The sequence below is a fragment of the Mercenaria mercenaria genome, chromosome 17, assembly GCF_021730395.1.
Source record: "Mercenaria mercenaria strain notata chromosome 17, MADL_Memer_1, whole genome shotgun sequence".
Classification (NCBI taxonomy): Eukaryota; Metazoa; Mollusca; class Bivalvia; order Venerida; family Veneridae; genus Mercenaria; species Mercenaria mercenaria.
The window spans coordinates 27,088,502-27,107,516 of NC_069377.1; the positions used below are offsets into that span (position 1 = coordinate 27,088,502).

At 33.6% G+C, this 19,015-nt stretch overlaps 1 protein-coding gene across 1 annotated transcript; it reads right to left on the reverse strand.

Annotated features, from left to right (window-relative positions):
* Positions 1–5,629: 5,629 nt before the first annotated feature.
* LOC128549936 (T-cell-specific guanine nucleotide triphosphate-binding protein 2-like) lies at positions 5,630–15,434 on the reverse strand. Its single transcript, XM_053527726.1, has 2 exons — positions 15,341–15,434; positions 5,630–6,816 (listed from the first exon to the last, which is right to left on the reverse strand). The coding sequence occupies exons 1-2, from the start codon at positions 15,432–15,434 to the stop codon at positions 5,630–5,632; spliced, it is 1,281 nt and encodes a 426-aa protein (XP_053383701.1).
* Positions 15,435–19,015: the final 3,581 nt, after the last annotated feature.

Consider the following 19,015-nt stretch of genomic DNA (forward strand, 5'->3'; position numbering starts at 1 on the left):
TCGTGTTGAGTTTCCACTTTTTTCTATTTTTAAATTATGACCCTAGAGTGAAAAGTGTCCCTGCCCCGTAGGTCACTTGTTATAAGAGTTATATAGGAAAAAATACTTTAAAAATTTTCTGATCATATTTCCTAGACTGTTTTATTATGATAACCTGATGACCTCAAGTAATTAGGGGTCACTTGACTTTGGCCTTGACCTACTGACTTGCTTTTTTGTTTTTAAGATAAAATCTTGAGATTTTGATGACAAGTACAGTTTTGCACACTGATCCTAAAACTGACTTTCAGTGGCCATGAATGTTACCTACTGACCTAATATTTTACCATCAGTTTGATATTTGAAACATGTAGCTCATATTACTCAGGTGAGCGGACCAGTGTCATCATGACCTTCTTGTTTCAATGTAAGCTTCACTTTTATTGAAGTATATATCTAACTTGATATTTACACTTTCTTCTAAATGACTTCTTGTTTCAAACTCTATTCTTACTATAGGCATAGGTCTTCCGCTGCTCCTATGATAACAACGCTTCACTTGTTTATTATAATAACTTGGATGCCTTTATTTTGTAATAGTCTTAATACTTGTTGTTTTTTTTTTAATATCTAGGGTCTATATTTTTCATAAACCCAACAGATTCTCCTTCTCTTATTCTTAGCGGGTGCAGAACTTCTTTATCACCAAAAACTTTACCGGACCAATTTTTTAATAAATCTTGTTTCTGGCTTCTGCTATCACACTGTAATACAATTTCGCTACATGAAAATTCAACACCTTGACTATTTTTCCCCTAAACGCTTACTTATAGCTACAGATGAACGCAAAAGTTTAGGATTATCAATGTTATCAATAACAACAATGTTTTCTGGATCAAGAAGATTTTCTTGACTTGTTTTGACTTTCACAATTTTCTTCACCACTATTTTTTGTGTCCTTTTTATTGATATGTTTCACTGGAAGAGTCTCTGTTTCAAATGTCTTTGCCGACTTTGAATGTATTTCCTTAGATATAACAATCGTCTCAACTTGGTGACTTTGGCGTTTTCTCTGCTCGATTTTGTTTTATTTAACCCTGTTTTATTTACAGCTTCCGTATCTGATAATTTTGCTTTCAGTCAAGGCGATTTGTGAAAGACAAAATAAACACAAAGATACTTTATAAATGAGATTTCTCTAGCACTTTCCGGGTCCAGTGCTGCACATTTTAAGTGCCACAATTTCTTGCAGAAATCACACTTTAACCCTCCGTGTATAGCGCTATTGGTTACGACAACGGTAAAATGGCTTTATTGCATCGGTGGTCCGGGGCTCGATTCCCGACGCGGACTTCTTTTTTTCTTGATATGGAAGTTTTAAAATATGTTAGAAACAAAAATTCATATTCTAATATTCATAATATGACCAAACTTCAATTTGAAAGAAAGATTTTTTAGCCAAATCTGGCCGGAAGCATGCTGCTTTAAAGAAGCGCCCAATTGCATTTTTAATAAATAAAAAAAAAGAAATATGCATGACAGAAGAAGTTTATATGTTAAAATGCATTTGGGGAATATCTAGCTCCCTGCGTGCGACCTAAATACATTTTCTTTTGTTTATGATAAAATCCAGCAATAAAGGGATATCTTTGTTCAAAATACACATGATTTATTATTTATACAAGAGATCACAGAGTGATCTTGGCGCCCACCAATGTGCCATTTTTGAGTGTTCCAAATTTCAAGACTTATTGACAAGGTCAAGATCAAATTTCATTTCCGTACACAACACTGTGCATGTGGTCTAAATTCGAAAGCTGTAGCTTGAGTAATGTGAAAATAGGTCGCTAGATCAATTTCAAGAACAAAGTTCTTTGTACACAAAACTATGCATGAGCATCAAGTTTGAAGGCTGTAGCTTGAGAAATGTGTAAGTAGGTCATTAGGTCAAAATCAAGGTCAAATTTTACTTCAGAACACAAATCTATGCATGTGGTTCAAATTTGAAGCCTGTACCTTCAAAAATCTGAAAGGATGTCACTAAGTCAATGTCAAGGTCAAAGTTTGTTTCGGTACACAATCCTATGCATGTGGTCTAAATTTGAAGCCTGTAGCTACAGAAATGTGAAAGTAGGTCACTAGGTCAATCTCAAGGTCAAAGTTCATTTCGGTACACAAAACTATACATGTTGTCCAAATTTGAAGGCTGTAGCTTGAGAAATGTAAAAGTAGGACACTGGGTCAAAATCAAGGTCAAATCTTATTTTGGAATAAAAAAACTATGCATGTGGTCCAAATTTGAAGCCTGTACCTTCAAAAATGTGAAAATAGGTCACTAGATCAATGTAAAGGTCAAAGTTTGTTTCGGTGCACAATACTATGCATGTGGTCCAAATTTGAAGCCTGTAGCTTGAGAAATGTGGAAGTAGGTCACTAGGTCAAAATCAAGGTCAACTCATATCAAGGTTCATCTTGCCACTCAAAAATATACATGTGGTCCAAATTTGAATGTTGTAGTTATTGACAAGAAGATTTTCCCTATATAAGTCTATATGAACCATGTGACCCCCGGGGCGGGGCCATATTTGACCCTAGGGGGATAATTTGGACAAACTTGGTAGAGAACCACTAGATGATGCTACATTACAAATATCAAAGCCCTAGGCTTTGTGATTTGGACAAGATAATTTTCAAAGTTTTTCCCAATATAAGTCTATGTAAACCACATGACCCCCAGGGCGGGACCATATTTGACCCTAGGGGGATAATTTGAACAATCTTAGTTGAAGACCACTAGATGATGTCACATACAAAATATCAAAGCCCTAGGCCCTGTGGTTTTGGACAAGAGGTTTTTCAAAGTTTTTCCCTATGTATGTCTATATAAACCATAAGACCCCACGGGGCGGGGCCATATTTGAACCCAGGGAAGTTATTTGAATCATATTGGTAGAGGACCACTAGATGATGCTTCATACCAAATATCAAATCCCTAGGCTCTGTGGTTTTGGACAAGAAGGTTTTCAAAGTTTTTCCCTATATAAATCTATGTAAATTATAGAAATAAACAAAGGGCCATAACTCACTCATAAATTGTTGAATCAGTCTGATTTTCAAGGGGACACAACTAGGGTACCAATACATCATTCTGACAAAGTTTGGTCAAAATCCCTCCAGTAGTTTCTGAGGAGATGCGATAACGAGAAATTGTTAACGGACGGACGGACGGACGGAATGACGGGCGGACGGACCACGGACGCAGAGTGACGCTAAAAAGGTTCCTGAATGCATTTTCTTTTATGTTTAACAGAAATCCAACAATAATGAGATATTATTGTTATAAAATTTGATTTGTTAAAATTAAAAAAATACTGTTGTATCTATCACTTTGTTTGTTCAGCCCTAATTTAATCAGGCTTTCTAAACTTGTTATAAAGGTGAGAACTGTTTTGCTATAAAGGTGAAAAATATCACCTGCAAGCTATGTACTGCACTGTAGCTATACAGTAGCTTATTATGATAAACAGAAGCTAGTCTATCAATCGTCCAGTCTTGTATATTGGCCCTTACCGCCAATACGCAGATCATAGACCACATATCAGCAAACCAGAATCAGTGTCTTTAATGATGATCCAGTGGAAAAAATTTTCTCTTCTGAAACTACATTTTTCGGATGATTTACTTACAAAGTTAAATTTAACAGGTTGGAAAATAGATTCAAATTGAAAACAATTAATTTGTTAAATTGCATTGTGAAAAATATAAATGGTAAAAAAAAGAGTATTTCTCCATTATTAAAATGACTAATTGCGTCGGTAGGACGGAACCCAAAGTAAAATGAATATTATAAAATTAAAATAACATAACATAGAAAATATGATTTGGTAATGTAAAAGATCGTGTAAGTGTAGTATGTACAAATACAGGAGGATGAAATTATAATGTATTGTCCATGTAATAAATAGACATAGCACTATAGATCGAAATAAGTACATCATAACTACTTTTGCGTAGGAGCAATCTCAAAGTTGATGGATGGGGTGCCAATTGGGCCGAACAGCTAAAACTACTCGTATATGTTTGTTTTCCTTGAAAAGTTTATGACGACTAGAAAAAATATGAAAAAAGTATTCCCCTTATTGACGATAGAAGTCACAATGTAACTTGGAGGAACAAGAAATAAAAGCAATTTCTACTCTTTTAATATATATACTTTGTAATTAATTTTATACATTGTACATGATTTACAAACATATATTAATTGTCAGCAAATAAGATAGTTACAAGCAAAAAATATATAAATTAAACAGACTTTGTACACTATGTGAATCCAGATTGAAACAGAAACGTATTTCTTACTACAGTGCAGCTGATATAATCCTGTAAAACATACATTAGTTGACAAATTGTTAACAGACAATTCCATTGTTAACACAACGGATGGACAAAAACTTACTCACTTGGTCGTAAAATATCCACGAAAGGTGTCTAAATATATAGTAAAGGCGTACCTCTACAAAAGGTACCGCACAGCACATATTCTTAGCTCTGAGGAGTAATTTGTTTTATAGAGCTATATATAATTACATAAATCAGAAGTGATATTAATTTAGTATATACATAGTACTATACATGGTACTATACAATACAATTGCTTAACTATTGGTCTTATCTATGTTTTTGTTGAATGATGTTCGGTTTTCACGCAAATCAGAATCCTTTCATATTGTATCTATTTTTTACCATGATTATTATGTTCTATGTATTTATATGGCTTCTTGTACATAATGAGTATTTGATTCGGTGACTTATAGGTCCACTGGACCTGGAGCTATCATGTTGTATATTTAATTATGCATTATGATGTAACTAATTATGCACACGTCACAATGTTAAACGATTTACTTACTTACTCCCTATTAAAAACTAATGACAAAAACAATATTAAAGAATCCATTACGACGTGTCCTACTATATTTGAGAAATCATCATTCTTTACAGCTTGATATTATTATAGCAATTCAGTGATAGCTAAACCTATTGAAAGAAACGTTTGTATACTGTAAGAAACATACACAAAATGAACTTTCAATATATATGGATATAAAAATCATAATGTACAATATGGGATAATTAGATACAATGTATAGTAGTAATTGAAACGGATATAACTGTCTTCATTCTTTTCTCTAAAGGTTATTGATTTTCACCCTTGCTTTAAAAGTTGAGAATAGTAATAGATCTATATAAAACGCAATCCTTATGTTGTTATTTGTAATATTACAACAATGATAATTATTGCAATATTATGTCAATAGAAATGGTTTAAACCAAAAGAAAGTGAAACGTTAAGAATATATAACGTTTGTAAATATTCAAGAAAAATATGCTCCTTCTACTCTTCATATCAATTTATAATTCTACTTTGTTGTAACTTAATATTAGTTGAGTCCTCATACTAATTGACTGTATATATGTTGGTCGAATCAATTGTAAGCAAAGTATTGTCTACTCCAGGATTTTTTAAACAACCGTTGAAATCGATCAAAAAACGTGTGCATACATTTACATTGTTGTGTTCATTTACATTTTTGTAGAAAGTGTCTCAGGGTAGTACTTTTTGAATGTCCGAAGAACGAAGTTGCATAATCTAAACTACCGAGCTTTCTTTCATATTTGTTATGAAATCGATCAGGTTTTCAGTGTCTCTCATCGCTTGATCCAGCTGCCCTTGGAGGAAAGTCTCGATGGTTTTCAATGCAATCATGTCATATCTAATATAATATCTCCACTGCTTTGTCAGATATGATTGATTGGCATATGTGCTGCGATACAATTCATTTAAAGATTTTATCAAACTATCTATTGACATTGTTGGAACGCTTTTCATTTCAACTTTCTTTCGTAAATCACTTGATTTTAAACCAACTGATGAAGCCGCGTAATCCAAACCTTCCGTGTCCAAGGACAGCTGCTCTTTGTAAAACTTTATTTCAGATTGGATGTGCATGATACTGCACGGGAAGACCACTTCAACATTTGTATTCTCTGATTTACATGATAGTAATGCTATTTCTCGCTGACGTAAGCGAAGAGCATTTCGCTTGTGCTCCATCAATCTCTTTGTTAGACTGGTCATTCCGAAGGTTATTAATAATCTCTTTATATTTAATGCATCTTCAAGTAGCTGCAACTGAAGATCTTCAAAATCATATTTTGATGGAAAATGACTCGAAACTAAAAATAAATGAATGTTAATGTTTGGATTATGCAACGTCTTTAGAATGTCAGATGTCATTTCTACTCTGAAATTTAAAAATAAATCTGCATCTGTCATTGTGTCCTTTTCTAGCGCATGTCGCCTTTTACGATTCTTCATGTCAATATCAACTTTCGACCTAACAAAGTAACATCTGCTTTTATGCTTTTGCTTCAATACTTCGTTTGCAAGCCAGATGTCTTGGCTATGAAATCGTCCTGAAGAAACAATAAGGAAAAAGTCATACCGACTAGCGTGTATGGACTCCATATACGTCTTTTGTGGAAACTTGTCAGTTCCGACACCTGGTAAATCCCAAAAGATAAACCTACCATGATTTGGATGGGGGTATGAGCAATATTTTGAGCTTGTTTCCTTTTCTCCAACTTGTGCTGCTCCAACGTCTTCTTCTTTTAAACCTCTTAATGCATTGATCAAACTAGACTTTCCTGAACCACTTTGTCCAGTCACTGCTATATTAAATGGTATACTTTTCCAGCTATCTTTGATGTTTTCTAGTTGCTTTAGGATGTTTTCTATACTATTATGATTACGTAAGTATTCCTCCCCAGCTTTGTCTGTAAAATATCATTAATATTAGGTTATTTAACCGTCTTTCCTGGGAAAACAAGTACTGTCCTTTTAGAAAAAGAAATAGATAGAATTTCGTCTTATACTAACATACATTTTCGATGTAGATTAGACAGTCCGCGTTCAAAACAGAACGAGATTGCGCGTACCTTTCGAATAACAATGCGACTGATTGTTAACGCAGTGGGTATAAAATGTAGAATAAATGTCGTTGCGTTTGGTAGAGTTGATGTACAAGCCTACGTTTCGATTTCTGGATCAGAACGTATATAGATCTACAGCTGATTTCTTTTTCTTTTATTTTTTTTTTGCAAGCAATTATATGTTGGATAAAATCAAGCAAAATTTTAATAATTGTAATTGTTCATTCATTGAAACGTTTGACAATAACATGAAACATTCGTCAGATATCTTACAGCATTATATTAGGAAAAGGGTTTGATAGCACATGGTGACTTTCGCCATTTCTCAATGACATACATACATTTAATACGGAACCCATGGATTTTGTACCAGTCTTAACATGTACTCAGCAAGTACCTGTAGATCTTTCCGCCTTGTCCAGGGTTCGAACTCACGATCTAGCAATCCCGATTGAGCTGAGCAAGCGGGCTTTCCTTAAAAATTCACCATATTGTTAAACGTTGCTCTCCCGTGTCAGTTCTGTCACGGGCACAACTCCAAAGGTACTAAATGATTTCAATGAAATATGTTACCGTATAGCGGGTTAATTCTGTGCGTTTTTATTTCTGCTAAATCCGCGGGTCGAGGCTGTCACGCAGAAATGAATTCCACATATTTAAACTATCAACAGAATTTTTTGACGCATAGATAAACTTTGATGTTTCACTTAAGGGGACGCTGACTTTGAAATTAGAAGAAAGTGGGTGGGGTATGATAAAATTAATCTGCCAAAAAATACAAAGTTTTGGTACGTGAAATGGATACTGTTTCAACTGTTATTAAATACACAAAGGATTACTCTCTAAAATAAAAAGGAGAAAAACTCAAACAAGAAAGTTATTGTTGAATTACATACGACTTATTGTGTACATTCAAAGTCAACAATTAATATTTTTTGTGTGAAAATAATAGCGCTTTACCTTGTCCAAACATTTATCAATATCCTACAGATTCTAATTTAAAGGAAAAAAGTGAAATAAGTTCACTGTCTTTATTTTCATTTTGCATATGCAAGCTAAAACACATTACTTAGTTTGTTTAGAAAGTAGTGCATATGAAAAGATATGGTCAAGGAATGCCACATTCCAAAACTAAAAGAGTATATTCCTCTTAATACATTAAACATTTATCGTTACAGAAGTCAAGTGGCTTACAATAAGGGCATAGAAATGGTTCCATTATCAATTTTCAACTTGGTATTCATGAACTACAATGCACTTAAACATCAAAACACATTCAACAAACTTTTGAAAATGTATTGTCTTTAAAATCCCTAAAATGAGGTATGAAAACTAGTTGAGAGGTCCAATCAATGTGTATATGTGCAAAAGTAGTATTCTAATCTTATTCACAAAACTTACTAATATACAGCAGGAATGTCAATGATCAGAACTGGACGAATATACAGTTATCCTCATTTTAATGTCATTTATAATTTGTCCTTGACTTCTCAACCATACTTTTCATAACTCTGTTAGCACGAGCTGTCATTCGCGTAAAAAATGGGGTCAGACAAGTTGTAAATGCAGTATCATCTAAACGTAATTGATTGATTATGTAGATCAAGAGAAAAATTATCGCATAACGTGATGAACAAGTATAATGTTGTAACAACAACTACCCTTAACTGATCTAAGTAGCAGTCGGTTTATAAGTGACTTTATTGATTCATTTTGTGTTTTGTTATTGTTGTCAAAAAGTATAACAGAAGTGCCTTACAGCTGAAGCGGAAACGAGTTTGATGCGCAAATAGTCCACTGTAAAAATAATATGTTTTGATAAATGTCTATAGAAATTAATAATTGTCAGATATTAAAGACGAATATCTGAAAAGCATTCGTTATTTGATAAGAAATTACAATCATCAACATGATTTTTAAATCATATACCTGCTGACACCTAAGTTGTCTCCCGTTGTTTATTAGAGTTACCGTTCGCCCGGCGCAGTAATACTTTTTTGCAGTGAATCGCCGAGAAGTCGTTGGAAAATTTAAAACCATGTAAATAAACTAATATTAACCACCTTTTCAAGATCAATTTCAAGTGATCGACGTTATGCATTTAACCCACCAGACCTGTGTAGCATCTTAGATATCTGTTCTAAGGTATTCATTGTGTAGAATATCATGTTATGCTCTTGCAATGCTAATCCCACTCAGATTTTTTTTGGTTACATTTTTTATCAATGAGAAAGATGGCGACCATCCGAGTTGAAATGACATGGCGTTAATTTTTTACAAGTTTTAGCAAACCTGGTGCGTTAGAAAGAAAGTCTCACCCCTTCAACATTATTTGTAATACTGGTAAACTGGTGCTGACAAAAGTTTAATATTTTGTGTTGAATGTTTTTTCACAAAGACCTTTGTTTTCCTATTACATTCATAGTACCACATCCTTATCCACAAAGTACTGAATATTACAGGTGTCCATCAGTATTATATCAGTTTAGGAATATGTTTTTTATCTTCCCACCATCAATTTCTTGAATGTGCACCCCTTCCTCATTTCTGTATGAACTGTGAATGTAGCAATATGCGTCCCTTTATTATATAATGACCCATTATCTTTATCTTACGAGTTTTTCTGCTGTCAAGTTATTCACACCGTATTGATTGTGATTGATTGTTTTTGTTATTGTATCAATCTATTGTCCACAAATGAATGGTTACCGTTTCGGGCGTGTAATCTTTACAAGTATAATCACGAAAACTCTAGTAGGTAGGGGGCTAATAGGGTCTACCATGCACGCACCCACACCCCCACCCCCACCCTCTTCCCTAGACATTTTTTTTCATATGTACCAAATTGTTCGGCAGGACCAACTCTTTTGAAATAAAAGATGTTCCCATGAAAAATCTATTTTCAACTATATAAGATTTCACTTCGCATGGCAACCATTCATTTTTTGAAAATACGACCATATAGAGGATAATCAGTCATATCTTGGTCAGATTTGGTGATAAAACAATAAAAATGGTGTCAAAATGGAGCTAAGACATTGGCATTTTAATATTTTAATTAACAAATTTGTATATTCATGAATATTAATGAGAATGTTACAAAATGACAAAAAATTATTAGAAAATGATACTTTTAAGTTTTAAATCAATTAAAATGTACCAAACAGTTTTGATCTGATCTTTCAGTGTTTCCTTAAATAGCATTTTGTAACACTGATGATAACTTATTTTACTCCAAAATAGGTATGTTTAGCTAATTTGCATAATACTAACCAAAACCACAACCAACATCTCAGAAAACAAGATACCACTTCAGATATAACTAAAACTGAACAACATAATGAACTAAACTGTGATCAGTAAACTTGTGTTATTTGAGAGCTGTAACACATGAAAATATAATGTAAATACTTATTTGAAGGAGGAGTCTGTTTGTAACATATATAACACATGTTACGTTACCATTCCAGTAATCTTATTTTATTGTATTGTTATTTTCTCAGAAAATGGTACAGGAATATTTAGTTATCAAGTTGTTAAACACTTCTACAAAATAGTACTATTCCATAATTCGCAAGCAATGAGATTTTTTCCATAACGGCGCTTTAAAGTACGTTACCACTGTACTTTGCTGTATTTAGAAATATATATAAAGAAATCTGAACCACAGATTTCAATATTATGATATTATGGAATTGTTAAAACTTTAAAGTATTAATTCTAACATTCTTTCTTCACTTTTGTCAACAAAGAAATTATCTGAAACATTCATTACACATTCAATGTTCCTTTTTTTATTTTGAATTAATGCATCTATCGGTTGAATTATACTAATATCTGTTTCTTAAAGAGAATTCCTATAGTTTATTTCCTTTCATAGAGTTTTTTTTCAAATTCACATATATGATAGGAAAATTTGTGCTGAAAACAATCAACAAATAAAAACAATGGGTCACTAGGCTTGTTTTGAGAAAAACTGTTTTGAACACACCCACTGTTGCTGAAACTGCCAGCGATTTTTCAACATTTTCATAATTTTCTGCTTTTTTATAAATACCAACCAAAATATACATCAAGACAGCACAATAAAGTTTATTCGTATTACAGATTTTATTATATACTTATTTGATATCATAGTCATATTTGTAATACTATATCCTAACAATAATGGGTACAAATGAAAAAAAAATCTTGTTTGCACATTCACTTTTGTTAACTTTTATTAATGAAAAATACCCATAAAGAAGAATATATTTTTAAATTTTGCAAAAACTCTTTCATAGAATTTTTTCCTGTTTTTCTTGTGTATAAATAATTGTATTGTGAGCATAAAAATGGCTAAAAACGTATGGGTCACCAGGCTAAATTTTATGTTAAGACCGCTTGAATACAACACCTGTTCAGACGAAAAATGGCGCGAACCTGACCAAATTGATTACATGTATATATCTGCTAGAAGTTAAAAAAAAAGTTTTAAATTTTTTTAATTCTTTCTATTATTGGATACTAAATAATCTGAAAGGTGATATTGTCTTATCAGTACTAAGTCAATTGTCTTACATTATACGAACAACACTGTCTTTGTACTAAAATGCGACGTGGAAACACAACAACAAATATGGCAAGTTACCCCTCAGGCGTGATACTTGTCAATACAATATAAACCAGTATCGACATTTGAATACTGATGAAACTTATCCAGAATGTTATTTCATTCAAGATTCCTCATATTTAAGACTGTCTGTCACCTGTTTCAACAAATGTTGACTTCACTTCAGTTTTCCATAGAAAGTGTCGGCTGCGAAGGAAGATGCGCATAAAAATCTATAGGAATTCCCTTTAAATACATGTATGTTGTTCTTTTATTTGATGGTTTCAATATTGTTCATCAATACTTACATTTTACATTGATTATATATTTTATGTATATATTTTGTATATATTAATCATGTATAGATCCCTGCTAACATTTATACGCTGATAATAGGGTTACAATTTGGGGTTTCCTTTCATGGAAATCGTTTTAATGGAATATTTATCTCGTTTTGTGTTATTATGAAGTGCATCAATGCAGTTATTTACGTGAGAAATAAAGCATTTTGTTTTTAGTGTCAGATATGGTGGCTGATTTCTGCCATCTCGTTCTGGCGTGTTGACGCGTTTGCAGGGCGCCAGAACGCCAGGACGCCAGGACGACAATTATACGCGCCAAGACGACAAACAAGGTATTTGTCGTTCTGGCGGGGGCACCAACACGCTAAATTGGGAAGTTGTCGTTATGGCGTTCTGGCGTCTTGGCGCGTATAATTGTCGTCCTGGCGTGTTGGCGTCTTGGCGCCCTGCAAACGCGCCAAGACGCCAGAACGCCATGACGACAACTTCCCAATTTAGCGTGTTGGCGCCCCCGCCAGAACGACAAATGCCTTGTTTGTCGTCTTGGCGCGTATAATTGTCGTCCTGGCATTCTGGCGCCCAGCAAACGCGCCAACACGCCAGAACGAGATGGCAGAAATCAGCCACCATAGTCAGATACATATGAATTGTATTGAGATATTCATGGGCTTATTGAAGAAATATTCACTGTTGAAAAGCTGCACTGAACAAAAACTAAAAAACAAAACGAAATTTCAGGTACTTCAAGTAATCTTTAGATTTAAACTCATAAAATTGGAAAAAATCAGTCAAGAATGTGAATATTAAGTCTATGAAAACCAAATTTTTAGGAAAACAATCACATAATACTATTTAAAACTGACAGACAGATACTGAGTACTGTATGATCAACACTATGCTGAAAACATTTTGCAATAGACTTTAAGAAGATCCTTGTGAAGCAAAGATCGCAACCAAGCAAATAAATAGCAAACTCAGTTGGATCATGGCTGTTTATTAGAGGTAATGAAGTGTGAAAAGCAAATGTTTCAAAATGACTACAATAGTCTTCTTTATTTCGTATGTATATTTTATTTTATTTTATTTTATATTTAGTTTTATATATTTCTTATATCTTGATTTGGTATCAGTTAAACGATTTTGTCCAGCTGGTTTTATTAGTTTTAAATCTAAAGTTTTTACTTTAAAAACCAGCATATTTTCTTTTGTTTATTAGTTTTGGTTTAGCACAACTATGCAAAAGAAATTCAGTCATGTAATGTTGAACAGTTAACCTAACAAGTGTCCATGGATTCTGTACTGGAACTACTCAGTCCCCTGCAGGCAAGTGCTAAGTTATCCGTTATGTACAGGTGGGTATAAGTCTACTTCTACTAAGCTGACTTTAGACACGATGTCTTTATTTAATCGCCACGGAGAGCAAAGGCCACATCCAGATATCTGACTCAGGACCCTATGATTCATCATATAAAGCTAGGGTTGGTTTTGTATATCTTCTTTTAAAGGTACTTTTTCTAAAATTCAAAAAGTATTTTTATAACACTTGACTTACTAACAGAAAGACTAAAATATCAGCTGTATGATCATAATATTATGGATGCACAGGTGGATATTATTGCGTGGTTTATTGAAATTCCATCAAAAATTAGAGTTACATGGATGGTGCAATATATATTTTAGGCTATTTCTGAAACAACAGATAAACTACTTAAAACTAACAGCTAACAGTTTAAATAAATAAGTTTGCGACAATTTGGGCTCCAACTTCTTATAAAATATCTTTTTAAAAAAGAATGGTAGTGGTAGCGTATTTTAAAGTGTGTTACGGAAAAATATCAAACTCCTTGACAAGTAAATAAGTATATTGTATTATTCTAGTACAAAATAATTAATATTAACCATGTTTATGGAATATTTTTCTCAATAATTAAGGCAATATAACAAGGTTGTTGAAACGGTAATGCAACATGTGTAATGTATGTTACATTTTTATTCTTCCTTTAATTAAGTGTTAATTCTATGTCTAAAAACATTATAGACCACATAAAAGTTTTGTTTTATAGATAACAATTAATTATATAATTCTATTCTGTTTTAAGGGTTACATAATTTTATTTGTGACACTGGTTCATTTTATGCAAATAAATTGAGCACATCCGGTTTTGAGTGAACAAATGTGACATAAAAGTAACAAAATAATATATTACAAAACACTGAGAGACTTTAAGACCAGAACAAAGCTGATTAGTGCATTTAAATTGATTCGTTTAAAAAATGTTGTTTTTTTAAACAAATTTTTGTTATTTTTTAACATTCTCATTAATGTTCATAAATACGCAAAATAGTTAATTAACAAACAAAAAATGCTGCTTTTTAAATACCAATGTCTTAGCTCCATTTTGACACCATCTTTATTGTTTTATCACAAAAACTGACCAAGATATGACTGATTATCCTCTATATGATCGTATTTTCCAAAACTGAACGGTTGCCATGAAAACAGTGAAATCCTATATAATTGAAAATAGATTTTTCATGGGAACATTTTTTAATTTGAAAGAGTTGGTCCTGCCGAACAATTTGGTACCTATGAGTGTGGGGGTGCATGGTAGACCTCATTGGCCCCCGTACTATAGATTTATGAAAACTTAAACAAACCAATTAATGTGTATTGTTATTGTTGTAACTGAATGGACTGTAAACATACTATGTATTAGATTTGCATTTGTATATATTTGTAAATAAATCGTAAACTTTTCTTCCAGCAGTGGTACATTTTATGAAAATGTCTTTTAAAATGAATTACCGGTACTAAATCTACAGTTTTATTTTTAACTCTGATTTTTTATCTTGCACAGTAATGAAAAGAAATCAGATTTAAACACAAATCAGCTGCGCCAACTTCACTGTCCTAGATTCCGACCTTTAAATGCTATATAATGGTATATAGCTTGATAGCAATTTTAAGACAGGATATGCATTCCTCTTTATTCATTGTCTTTACTATAATTGTAGAAGATTGCATCGATTATTAACGAAGTACTTCCGGATAAATGAATTCTTCATAAACTGAAAATGAGTCCATTAACAATAAATAAAACAGCTGAATGGGTTTGTGGTGAGTAATGGCAAAGCAATATATCCAATAAAAAGATGAGGATGTTACAACGAAGAAAATAATTCCATTTAGAATAGAGATGAAAAAAGTCTTGGGGGAGAGGGGTCGGCGGTGTACGGGTGAGAGGTTCTAAACTTCACATGTTAAAAAATAAATATTGGGGCGTGATCGTATGTATACTCAACCCTCACGATATGTACACAACCATTTTACGAGTATCCTGGTTAGAAAGTTTGATTATCCAAAGCGAATCTTTCAATAAAAAAGTTTTTTTTTCTATAATGACTTAAAATATAAAAACTCCTCACGAAATGAATTTAACTTAACTAAATATATAAATTGTATTTATAGAGCTACAATCAGTGACATATATGTCTCCTGGCAATATGTCATCGTCTGCCGGGGATAAGTCATCGTCTGCTGGCAGAGTGAAATCGTCTGCCGGCGACATTAAGTCTGTTGGTGATAGGTCATCGTCTGCTGGTTAAAGGTCATCGTCTGCTTGTGATACGTCATCGTCTTTGGTGATAAGTCATCGCCTTTGGGTGGCATGTCATCGTCTGTTGGTTATAGGTCTACTTGCGATATGTCATCGTCTGTCGGCAATATTTGATCGTCTGCTGGCGAAATGTCTTTGTTTGCTGTTGGTGTCAGTTTATTATCTTTCGTTGATAGGTCATCGTCTTTTGGTAAAATGTTATCAACTTCTGGTGACAGTTCTAATCTATTGAAAATGTGCCTTTAAAGTTAGTAAGTTCTAAAACTCCATTCAAATTGAGTATTCCGTAGTTGTTTATAAGAAAGCAAACGGAATCTTGGGTGTAAAAACGACATTTTATTGAACTTAGCAGGGTAAACATCCTATGAGTTAATGATAAAAATGTTCCTAAGGAAATAAGCGCAATTAAATCCTTCTTTAAAAAATTCACGAAAACCACTTTCTATGCATCAATTTACATTGTATTTACTAACATACTTGCTATCGTCGCTTGTGGGCGCTTTCTTTATCTAGCCCTTTTTTTAAGCTAAGGTAAAATATGTACTAAACCTTTCATCTAATGGCCAGCACTTGTAAATGACTCTTTGGATAGGGATGGAAATTTTCTTTCTTATAATAACTTAATAAATATAGATAATATCAGAACTATTTTTTTACAATATAAAAGTCTGTAAATCAAAATTTAAGATTTCAACATTATGCAATAAAGGAAAATAAGCCTCTACAGCCATTAACAATAAACAAGAGGGTCATGATGACCCTGGATCGCTCACCTGAGTAATATGAGCTACATGTTTCAAATGTCAAACTGTTGATTTTTAGATTTTTTTTTGAAGATTTTCCGATGTACAATCAAGTAACCCCTGGGGCGGAGCCAATTTTACCCCGGGGATCATGATTTGAACAATGTTTGTAGAAGTCTACTAGGCAATGTTACATATCAAATATCTAAGATCTAGGCCTTCTGGTTTATTTTTAGCAAATTTATGAAGATTTCCCTATGTACAATCAAGTAACCCCTGGGGCTGGGTCAATTTGACCCTGGGGGTCAAGATTTGAACAAATTTTGTAGAGGTCTACTAGGCAATGCTACATGTCAAATATCTAAGCTCTAGGCCTTCTGGTTTATTTTTAGAAAATTTTGAAGATTTTTCTATGTACAATCAAGTGACCCCATGGGGCGGAGTCAATTTGATCCTGGGGATCATGATTTGAACAAATTTTGTAGAAGTCTACTAGGCAATGCAAAAAGTCAAATATCTAAGATCTAGGCCTTCTGGTTTATTTTTAGAAAAATTTTGAAGATTTTCCTATGTAAAATCAAGTGACCCCTGGGGCGGGGTCAATTTTGACCCCGAGGTCATGATTTGAATAAGTTTAGTAGAGGTCTACTAGGCAATGCTACATGTCAAATATCTAAACTCTAGGGCTTCTGGTTTTTGAGAAGAAGATTTTTTAAGATTTTCCTATGTAAAATCATACTACCCCTGGGGCGGGGTCAGTTTCGACCCCGGGATCATGATTTGAACAAACTTGATAGAGGTCTACTAGGCAATGCTTCACACCAAATATCTTAGCCCTAGAACTTCTGGTTTTTGAGAAGAAGATTTTTAAAGTTTTTCCTTTCGGTTGCCATGGCAACCAGAGTTCTGCATGGAATTCAATTCTTTGAACAACTTTTGTAGAGCTTCACCCAAGGAACATTCCTGTGAAGTTTGGATGAAATTGGCCTAGCGGTTTATGAGGAGATGTCGTTTAAAGTAAAAGTTTACGGACGACGGACGCCGGACGGTGAGTGATCAGAATAGCTCACCCTGAGCTTTTGGCTCAGGTGAGCTAAAAATATAAATGGTTGGAAGGAAGACAGTGGGTTTATTTATAATTTTATGTAGAAAAACATATTAAAATCCCTTTTGTTGTAACAAAGGACCCTAAATTACACTAGTTCCAGTTTAGAGTTAATTATTGAGTTATTGGCACATTTATCAATTACAAAAGATGGTAAAGAAATAATATCTATCAATCACATAAACAGGTCAACCAAGAAAGGTAACCAAATCCTAGGATTCTTACGAAGAAACATTAAGGTCAAATCCCAGCCCATTATGACCATTGCTTACCAGACTCTAGTCCGACCCCAGCTCGAATATGCCTCCGAGGTATGGTCGCCCCACACCCAATCTCAAATTGACCAAAGTGAGAGCCGCCCGTTAGATCAAGACCGACTACGACCGTACACTGACGAGATATGAAAACGCAACAAACATATGCCTGAATATATTTTGTACTACAAAAAGCATCACCTTGAAATGTTCAACACATACACATCTCGATACTCTATACCCATTGTGTTAATTTTACGGTCTGTTGTGCTGATTAAATTTGAACACAATGGGTTTAGAGTATCGAGATGTTTATATGTTGAACATCTCAAGGTGATGCTTTTCGTAGTAAAAAAATATATTTAGGCACATGTTTGTTGCGTTTTCATATCTCGTCAGTGTACTTCAAGTGTAACAGATATGCTACACTCCCTAAACATTCGTCGACTGGATTTAAGGCGTATATATTCTAGGTTATCACTCTTCTATAAGATTCATCATGATCTGGCTGCTATCCCAATCGTAGATTACCTGACCCCAATGTCCCGTTGTGTCCGCTATGGCCATTCCCTAAGTTATAGGTTAATTACTGCAACCACTGACTATTACAAGTTTTCTAATTTTCCAAGAACAGTGCACCATTGGAACCAACTTCCCCCAAGTGTCGCCCATCTCACTACCCTAGAGCAGTTCAGTGCTGCAGTTTGCTACATGCTCGCCCTAGTTATCCTGCAAACTCAAGTTTTAACCTTTTTATATCACCAGTCACTGTTAGTTTCTTCCACTCTAAATTTGTATCACTATATTCTTCCTCTTTTTGATTTTGAAAACGTCTACGTTCCCGCAAAGGGTTGACGTCAACGGCAGATAGATAGATAGATATTTAATGTTCATTCTGTCGCAAATTATTATATTATATAAAATGAAAAACTCTGTTCCTTCTTTGCAATCATTTACCAATAACATTGTGCATTGTTTGAAGAGAGAGAGAGAGAGAGAGAGACAGAGAGACAGAGAGAGACAGAGAGATATTGCAAGCACCACAACATGAACAGTTTTGGAATAAAAATGGGATAAGTTTATGTCATTACTTGCAAATGATTATTGAGAGTGTCAGTGAGTTCGGGTCCAAGAGTCGCATAGTTTTATTCACTTCTTAATTTTCAAAAGAGGAGATGAATCTTACAATACGAATGTCAATGCAGGTTTGTGTTTTGGCTGACTGACTGCTATCTTTTACTAGCCTTTATTTTATGTAGTTATCTTCTCTTTTTTGTCCTAGAATCGAGATATTTAAAAGAGAAGTACATATATGCATTAAGAAATGTAACTACGTCAGTATATAAAACATGTTTGAAAGAGTTGCTCCCCTCTCTCAAAAGTACTGGCACATATTGTAAATATTTCTCATGCATGTAACTTGTCCCTTTA